Here is a 9,553-nt window from a genome sequence, read left to right as displayed (position 1 = left end):
AAAATGGCCTACGAGATGTTCTGGAAGGCTAGAAACAAGCTCATTCCTTCCCAAACTTTTCCAGAGGGCTCCCAGAGCCTAGAGAGGCTGTTTTCATTCTCCCAGAGGCTTGAGGAAAGCATCCAGAGCCAGGGAGGGCAAAAACACCCCACCATCATGTTGCAGGAGAAAGACTAGACCATGGGGAAGGTTTGGTAGGGAAGGTTTGCCTTTTTGCCGATGACTCTAAAGTGTGCAATAGGGTTGATATTCCTGGAGGCGTCTGTAATATGGTAAATGATTTAGCTTTACTAGATAAATGGTCAAAACAATGGAAACTGCAGTTTAATGTTTCCAAATGTAAAATAATGCACTTGGGGAAAAGGAATCCTCAATCTGAGTATTGTATTGGCAGTTCTGTGTTAGCAAAAACGTCAGAAGAGGATTTAAGGGTAGTGATATCTGACAGTCTCAAAATGGGTGAACATTGCAGTCAGGCGGTAGGGAAAGCAAGTAGGATGCTTGGCTGAATAGCTAGAGGTATAACAAGCAGGAAGAGGGAGATTATGATCCCGCTATATAGAGTGCTGGTGAGACGACGTTTGGAATACTGTGTTCAGTTCTGGAGACCTCACCTACAAAAAGATATTAACAAAATTGAACGGGTCCAAAGACGGGCTACAAGAATGGTGGAAGGTCTTAAGCATAAAACTTATCAGGAAAGACTTAATGAACTCAATCTGTATAGTCTGGAGGACAGAAGGAAAAGGGGGGGCATGATCGAAACATTTAAATATGTTAAAGGGTTAAATAAGGTCCAGGAGGGAAGTGTTTTTAATAGGAAAGTGAACACAAGAACAAAGGGACACAATCTGAAGTTAGTTGTGGGAAAGATCAAAAGCAACATGAGAAAATATTATTTTACTGAAAGAGTAATAGATCCTTGGAACAAACTTCCAGCAGACGTGGTAGATAAATCCACAGTAACTGAATTTAAATATGCCTGGGATAAACATATATCCATCCTAAGATAAAATACAGAAAATAGTATAAGGGCAGACTAGATGGACCATGAGGTATTTTTCTGCCGTCAGACTATGTTTCTATGTCCACCATGGTGATAATCACCCAGCAACCAAGCAGAGAAGCCCTTTCTAAAAAATTTAAGGTCATCACTGTAAACATTTTTTTAGTCTAAATTAAGTTAAATTAAATCAAGTATGTAATATGTTCAATTATATAAAAGTTCAACAAAATAAAAACAAAAAACTAAGGAATGTTATTGTCCACCTCCTATGTTTTTGATATTGTTAACTGAATGGATGGTGGAGGTGGGTTTAGATTTTTAACACTCATTTCACAGTGATACAAACATTTTTACATAATTGCCTGGGAAGAATATACTTTCATGGAACAATTTACTTAAAATACAGCACTCATACAACCAGAGATTATTCACATCGAAAATGAGAGTACTGTGTTCTTAAAATAATGATTCCTCAACCCAGCCTTTAACTACCCTAAGATTACTGTACAACTTCCAACATGTTAAATAAATCAATATATTTGGGGGGAACCTTGCTGGGGAGAAGTGTTTTAAAGGAATGAAGAGAAATGTACAAGAATAACTTGGGTCAGAAGATTTATATGATCTGAAGAAAAAAACAGTTGAACCATTTTTTTTAATTTTTACTTTATTTTAATATTATTATCTACTATGATGTTTGTGAATTTTAATGTATGAAGTATTTTACTTTGTCCTTTTTTCTCCTTTTTCCTTTATGTCTTATTTTGGAATTTATACTCTTCCTGTTATTTGGTTTCTAGCTGTAAATAAACCTGCTATCATCATCGTCGTCGTCATCATGCACGTATGCAGTTCTATTCCTTTGTTTTGTAACAATTCATTCCCAGAAGATTATTTTCTGCATATAGTCTATTTGATCAATGCAACAATCCTTGGCTTTAAGCAGCAAAGCTCATATTGATCCTTATGTATGGTTATTGCTTTTAGTTTTGTTGAAGTATCTTCTTGCTTCAACATTGCTGAGTGATACAGAACAGCGTGATGGATTCTGCCTTCTATAGTCAATACTGTCTGTTATCACATCTTTGATTACCTGCGAAAAGCAAAAATATCGTCAAAACTCTACTAGTGTAAAATAGCCACCATTTTCTGTTGTCTATTTATACAAGCATCAGTCTCAAACAAAGGATATAATGTTGTTCTCTTTCATAATTTCATTTTTTTCACAAGATAAAATCTTTAAAAAGTATATAAATTTGCTGTCATATATGCTCTCCCTGCTTACAGAGGAAAATGTTCCATTAATCCCAATGGAACCTTCCTCTAAAGAGGTGCCGTGTTTCCCTGAAAATAAGATCCGGTCTTATATAATTTTTTTGCTCCAAAAGATGCATTAGGGCTTAATTTCCAATTACATTTTATTTTTTGGAAATACGCTACTAAATGTCTCTGGCTGGCTGATTATCTTAACTGTGATTTATTCTTGGGGTAAGGCTTATATTCATTTATTTACTTAATTTTTAATTTCAATTGCTTATATTACGAGCATCCTGAAAAATAATGCTAGGGCTTATTTTCGATGAAACATGGTATCTATCAGATTTGCACTGTATATTTTTTACACTAAATGAACAGAAGATCAATTACATTAGAGAAATAGTTTGATAGAAATATAATGATCCAGTTTGTGAATATTTGTTTATACACATATACATATGCAAAAACACATTTTATTTATTTTAGTTATTTATTCAATTTTTTTAATGCCGCCCTTCTCCTTAGACTCAGGGCGGCTTACAACATGTTAGCAATAGCACTTTTTAAACAGAGACAGCATATTGCCCCCCACAATCCAGGAAACATACATTTCCCATACATGTATTATAGCATACAAATAATCCAGTCCCTTTTTGAGTCTTTGAATATGAAACACTAGAGTCCCAAAGAGTTTGTGCACACATCCCAAGTCTGCCTGCCTACCTACCTACCTACCTACCTATCAATGTATGTATATATGTATGTCAGGGGTGGGTTCTACCTTCCTTCGCTCTTGGTTTGCTTCCTTTGGGATGCGCGGGGGGGGAAAAAAGCCAAAAACAAGATGGCAATGTATGTGCAGTGCTGGAAACTTGGCTTCTGCACATATGCAGAAGAAAATAATATATATTTTTTAAGATGGTGGCCCCAGGGACCGGCACTGGGCAAACTACATCCATGATATCATCATGATGTTGCTACTGGTTCATGTATGTATGCATGTATGGTATGTATGTATTGTATGTATGTATGCATGGTATGCATGTATGTATGCATGTATAAATTTCTGCAATCTTCTACTTTCTGAAATAAAAAAGAGAAGGGCGACCAGTTAGGTCCCACAGAGTTGGCCTTCTCCGAGTCCCATCGACTAAACAATGTCGTCTGGCGGGGAAGAGCCTTCTCTGTGGTGTCCGTGACCTTCTGGAACCAGCTCTCCCCAGAGATTAGGATTGCCCCCACCCTCCTTGCCTTTCGTAAACTTCTTAAAACCCACCTCTGCTGTCAGGCATGGGGGAATTGAGACATCTCCCCCTGGCCTATATAATTTATGCATGGTATGTTTATGTGTGTGTCTTGCTTTTTAAATAAGGGGTTTTTAGAGACTTTTTAATGTTAGATTGTGATACATTGTTTTTATTATTGTTGTGAGCCGCCCCGAGTCTGCGGAGAGGGGCGGCATACAAATCTAATAAATAAACTACATCATGATCCAAAGCTAATAGCACAATTTAATAAATGCATAAATGCAGCAGCACCAGCAAAAAGATTCTAGCCATGATCCAAAGTTAATAGCACAATTTAATAAATGCATAAATGCAGCAGCACCAGCAAAAATTCCTTCACTTATCTTTAATGCAGGTGAGGGATGGATTTTATTTGCCTAAGGTATGGACAAGATAATATGTGCATTGAACTTTTATATCCTTCGGAGGCATGTTTCTCTTCTTTCAAACATTATGTGCATAACATTATGTGCCACCCTGAGTTTTTGGAGAAGGGTGGCATACAAATCTAATTAATGATAATGATAATAATAATAATAATAATAATAATAATAATAACAACAACTTCTAGGAGTCCATTTTCAGTTAGAATTAGAATTACTAAGGATATTATATGAAAGGCGAATGTAGGCAATAGCAAAGACTTTGATGAAAATATTATAATGGATAATTCTGATGTATGATTTTATAATTTGTGCTTTTTGCTTTTAACTTGTATGCAATGGGGTTTTTTTAAATGGAGAATGAAATTTAACCACTAGATGGCACCTTTTAATCATACTATACCCAATAGTTCAGACTTTTACAGGAAAAGTAATGTTACCGGTAGGGTAGCACAACCCTAAACTAAGTTTCCCAGCTTCTCCATCTAATCTTTCCTGTTTTGTGAAAGAGAACTTTGAATCAACTTTTATCACTCAGAGTTGCCTGAAACCAAGAGATGGGCAGCATATAAATTTAATTAACAAATAAATTTCCATTGCATTGAACATGCATCAACATGTCCATATGTAGAATTTCTATGGGGAATGGAGGATGGGTTACAAAATGTTAAATGTAACAAAAATATCATTTGTCTATGCAAATGGAAGTCATCTGCCTTCCTTTTTTCTCTTCAATGAAACATTAGCAAATTTTCAGCTTTTCCATAAATAGAATTATGTCTGCATTCTGTAGAAGGAGCTTACCATTCAATATTGCCCAATATGCATTAATTAGAAACTCTATTTGTCAATAAATCATAACAGATAAATTCATCACCAAAATTGACCAAAGTATGAAAGTATCTAATTGGTTCTAAGAGTTTGATTAATACCTTAATTCTACAAATTTATGAAATTAAAGCAATATTGAGAAAGTAAGGTTTTAGAGTTAGAGCAAGGAAAAACAAAGGGATTTTAGAAATCTAGAATTGAAACCTCATCTGAATGGATTAAGTTAGGGAAAGAACCTATGAGATTTGCATAATTTGAATATTTATGTTTGGCTATGTAAACAAAATACAATGAAGTCATATCAAATTATATAAATTATGAAAATTGCTTATTTGCATGATGGCATCATTAAGCAAATAGCAGAAAGTTGATGTGCTGCCTGGGGGGGTCTATTGCATAAATTCTAGTAAAAGGAGGCTTCACTGCATTTGGAATAGTGAACAATTTTAGAATGCAATCTAAAAATACTTTGATACATGCTTGACTGTAGCTTCTAGAGCATATAAGAAAGGAGAAGTACATTGAGCATGATTTTTTTCCAGTCCTTAACAGCAACTCCACCATGAATTGCATTACCATATGGGAGAAACTGAGTGGAACATAGGCACTGCATTTGAACATTGTTGCCAACTCCTCCTCCCTTAGGCAACTGGATTTTCTTGTTTTTCCTTAAGGACATTTTGCTTTTCATCCAAGAATAAGATACATCATCCATCTCCAGTCTACAACACTGTCCTTTCAGCAGTTCCAAGGAAGCTCCACACCCATTTGCACTAGTCACCGTGAAAACACAGATAAACCTCCAGGTGGCCTCAACAACTCTCATCCTTCCCCACCATCCAGTCAGAGCTGAAGAAGTTTCTTGGATGAGAAACAAAACGTCTTCAAAGAAAAACAAGGAAGTCCAATTGCCTTTTGAAAAAACACCTTTGGGACAACTATGACCTGTATGACTGAGAATCTCCATATACTCCTCCCATAGGAATGCTTAGGGAAAAGGCTTTCAGCCTCAAGAGAAATCCAGTACCAGTCCCCACAGATCATGTGTAAACTGGTTGGAGTTTACTGGAATTAAGGTCCAACACATTTAGAACAAAGCAGGTTGAGATGACAAGTATATGTTTCCTTAATGCCATGGTAATATTGGCCCTAAGAATATGTCTGCATCATTCTGAAATAGGATCATTCAGTTTGGGGTGATAGTCATATTAAGAAGGAACCAATAAAAAGCCAATTCAAAGTTTTTGCCTACTGCTTTTTAGAAGAAAGAAAGCTAAGAATTAAGATCATTCCCCTTTAAACATAAGTTGTTGGACCCCTTTCTGTAAAGAACAAAACAAATCAGTGCCTCATTTATTTACACTTTATAGATTTGCAAGGAACATAGAAGGATTTTCTTGTTTAAATAATTGTTTCTTAAACCCTAACCTGGATTACTGAATTTAAAAGTACAAATCATTTCTGTCTACTCTACTTTTCCAAACTGCTGAAGAAATAGTGGGTGTAACTCTCTGGACAAGAATCAATAGAACTCTAAAGCAGAAAGTAGTTCAAAGCAGCAATCTTGGGTTTTCCCCAAGCTTTGTTGGCAGAACACAAAGCAGAAAGTAAGGACAATATTAACATTCTCTTCCCTATCTCCCACAATTGTTACTTTTGCCCAATAAACCCATTGTGCTGGCATTATCCAACAGCTTCATTGACCATTTATTGTATTGTCATCTGTCCATGTTTAATAATTTTCTTTTTCCATCCCTTGCTCTCCCAATAATAATATGGAAAGTGAGTGTTATTTTCTGATATTCAGAACTGGCCACATTATATACAAGTAAGCTATAGTAGAAAGAGCACTGCAAGTGCATTGGCTGTGTTATTTAATACATACATTTTTATTTTATGTTATCTGGGCCCATTTTCTTTCTGGTTTTAAAAGTGAAAGGGAATTATCTAGAAATTAATAATAATTATCAAGATTAAAGAAAGAATCCTTAAATGGTAGATATACGGATCATTGAATTCAACAGAGCTTCTAAAAATTCTCTTGTATATTATACATACATCTAAGTTGTTAAGGGTATTAAACTCCATCAGATCATGCAACCTGTTGAAAGCCTCATTTGAATACTGGAAGTTGAAAGTAGAGAACGGTGAGTCAGGATCATCAAAAATATCAAAGTCAGCAAAGTCTTTCTCTTCTTGAGTTTCTCTTGGAACACCTAAAATTGAGCAGCAAAGTAAGAGGTATTTTAAAACCAAATAATTCAGAAGGTGGGTATAGATTGCATGCAACTGAATATTTAATAACTGTAAATTTCCCTTGTAAGATCTTCCTCCTTTCTTTAAATTCCTAGGCAGCCTGGGAGTGGTACCAAGAATAAGCAATGATTTCAACAAAGTCAGTGAAACATTAATAAATCTTACTGAACCTTTGCTGTACTCAAAATTCTCAAAGGGAACTTAGGCTTATTGGTTTCAAAATCTTATAAGATGCTGTACACGTTTTCTCCAAACATCATAAAGAGATTAAATGAAATAACAACTGAATATTTTTAAATTATTTTAAAATTTAAAATAATTTTAAAAAGTAAAGATAATGATATGTTAATCCAGAATCAGTTGCCTTCTATTTACCTTCTGGTGTACAAAGCTTGACAAAGTTGGCATACAGTGATAGCGAACCTTTTTTGGTTCGTGTGTCAAAAGAGTATGCGTGTATGCTAGCATGCACACATATGGCCACACCCATTCCCTCCTTCTGCATGTGCACATACCCCCGCGCTGCCCTGCACGTGCGCACAATTCTCTGCCTGTCCCTGCACATGTGCACTCAAGCCTGGGATGGTGAAAAAATGGCCAAACAGGAAGTTGAAAAAAACCCGGACTTCCGGTTTGCCTATTGTGCTGTTTTTCGCACTCCGGGGCTTCAGGAAACTTCCTTGAAGTCTCCGGAGGGTGAAACGGCCTTCCCTAAGACCAAAAATCAGCCATCTGATCTAAATTAACTGATAAGCTAAGGAATAATTTCTTATATTTGAAATTCATTGTCCATTGTGTCCATTCCTACCTCCCTTCGCCTGTAGTGTCCAAAATGAAAGACAGAAAAAGAGAGTAAATTCAGTGTTAAAAAATAAAATAAAAAAGCATATATTTGTACAGAGCAAGGTTTATCTTACAAGGAACTGATTGTCAAATTTGTTTTTTGTGGTAATGATGCTTTTCTGGCACTGACCTGGTGCTTTGTAATCTCTGAAGTTGATATTGGCCAAAACAAAATGAATAATCGTTGGACAATCTACTTCAGATGCAGGATTTTTGGGCTTAAAGACATAACACTCTTTTAACCCTTCACGATCAAACACATTTGGATCTATTTTCGGGAAAGGAAGTTTGTTCATTTTGGCCCATTTTTCAGCAAGTAAAATTTCCTGGAAAGAAAGTCACATTTTTTCAAGACACAGACATCATATAAAGGAACACACGATCATGCATAATTGAGAGAAAAGACAATAGTCTTCTATTGTTCTGACTGAGTGCTAGAAGATGGAAGGATGCATATTTAAACAATTAATTGAATGTATTTGCCACCCATATGGTTTTAAAGTGACTCTGGGTGGCTTACAACATAAAAATATTAAGATCATAAAAAGTAAATATTCCTCACCAATAAAATGACAGTACTAAGTAAAAACCTAATTGCAAAATAATGGTTTGGATTTCACATTGCACTAAGCAATAATGTTTACTCCTTTCCAGCACATGGATTTCTCAGCTGGGCAAGATGTACAAGAACACACACTACAGCCACATTATTCTACCCAGAGGACAAACAATTGCTTTAGTTCTGTTTTTGGAAACTGGAAATCACATATTGCACCCTTTCTTATTTAAAAACAAAGTTACCCTGAATATGCCATTGCAGATTACGAAACATATTCCCATATCTACAAAACCACAAAGAGCAGATAGCATGAATACCACAATCGAGGAATGGATAGATGGAGTTCACAGAAATGGCAAATCTGATCAAGTTGGTCAGGCAAAGAAATGATGTAAGACTCGACTAAGTTTTTATATACTTTTTATATGAACTAAGAAAAAACTAATTTATGGAGGTGGAGATTAGAAAGGGTTAAGAGAAAGGAGAAAGAGTAAAATGGCAATTGTTGAGCAATTGCTAAACAGAAAAAAATTATATTTCCTTTCTTTTTTCAGTTTTATTTTTTCATTTTGTATATAATTTTTCTTTTTCTTATTCTACTGTTCCATTTTTATATCTTTATTGCATTGTAAAGTTCTAATTGAAACATGTTTTAGAGAAACAGAACAAACAGCATGAAAAACATTTTGTTAACAACATTTTTTATATTCTATTTGTAGATTTTCTGTTTTTAGGATCATATAATTTCTCTGTAGAAAAGCAGGAAATCAAAATAACATTAACTCTTTCAGCTTGGCAATAACTTAATTTCCTTCAGTTATCATGTCAAAGGAAAGATGGAAAAGTCAAAATTAAAGAACTGTAATCTGAATATAATTGTAAAGACAAGTGCTTAATTTTTTTAAAAAAAGATAATGAAGAGACAGTCATTGTTTTTATTTCTATTACTTTTTTGAGCTTCTAGTGATTCATCCCCTTTCATAGGAAAATTATCAAAAATATAGCTCTTTGTGATACTTCTACCCTGTTTTTCCCAAAATAATAGATCCCCTGATAATAAGCCCAATTGCACAACTGAGTACAGGGCAATAAGGCAAAGTGCTTATTTCAGGGTTCAAAAAAATATAAAGCA

At 35.0% G+C, this 9,553-nt stretch overlaps 1 protein-coding gene across 2 annotated transcripts in view; it reads right to left on the bottom strand.

Annotated features, from left to right (window-relative positions):
* Positions 1-1,655: 1,655 nt before the first annotated feature.
* Positions 1,656-9,553, bottom strand: part of PLA2G4A (phospholipase A2 group IVA) — a 106,879-nt gene continuing 98,981 nt past the window's right edge. For both annotated transcript variants that reach the window (XM_070749008.1, XM_070749009.1), the window contains 3 exons: positions 7,993-8,188; positions 6,822-6,979; positions 1,656-2,099 (listed from right to left, as the gene is read on the bottom strand). In XM_070749008.1, the coding sequence (XP_070605109.1) occupies positions 1,971-2,099; positions 6,822-6,979; positions 7,993-8,188 (483 nt within the window). In that variant the 3' untranslated portion in view covers positions 1,656-1,970. The remainder of the gene's footprint in view (positions 2,100-6,821; positions 6,980-7,992; positions 8,189-9,553) is intronic.

Source organism: Erythrolamprus reginae, chromosome 3, assembly GCF_031021105.1.
Source record: "Erythrolamprus reginae isolate rEryReg1 chromosome 3, rEryReg1.hap1, whole genome shotgun sequence".
In the NCBI taxonomy this organism is placed as follows: Eukaryota; Metazoa; Chordata; class Lepidosauria; order Squamata; family Dipsadidae; genus Erythrolamprus; species Erythrolamprus reginae.
Note: the sequence above shows the minus strand (reverse complement) of the source record. Positions and strands in the feature narration are given on the sequence as shown.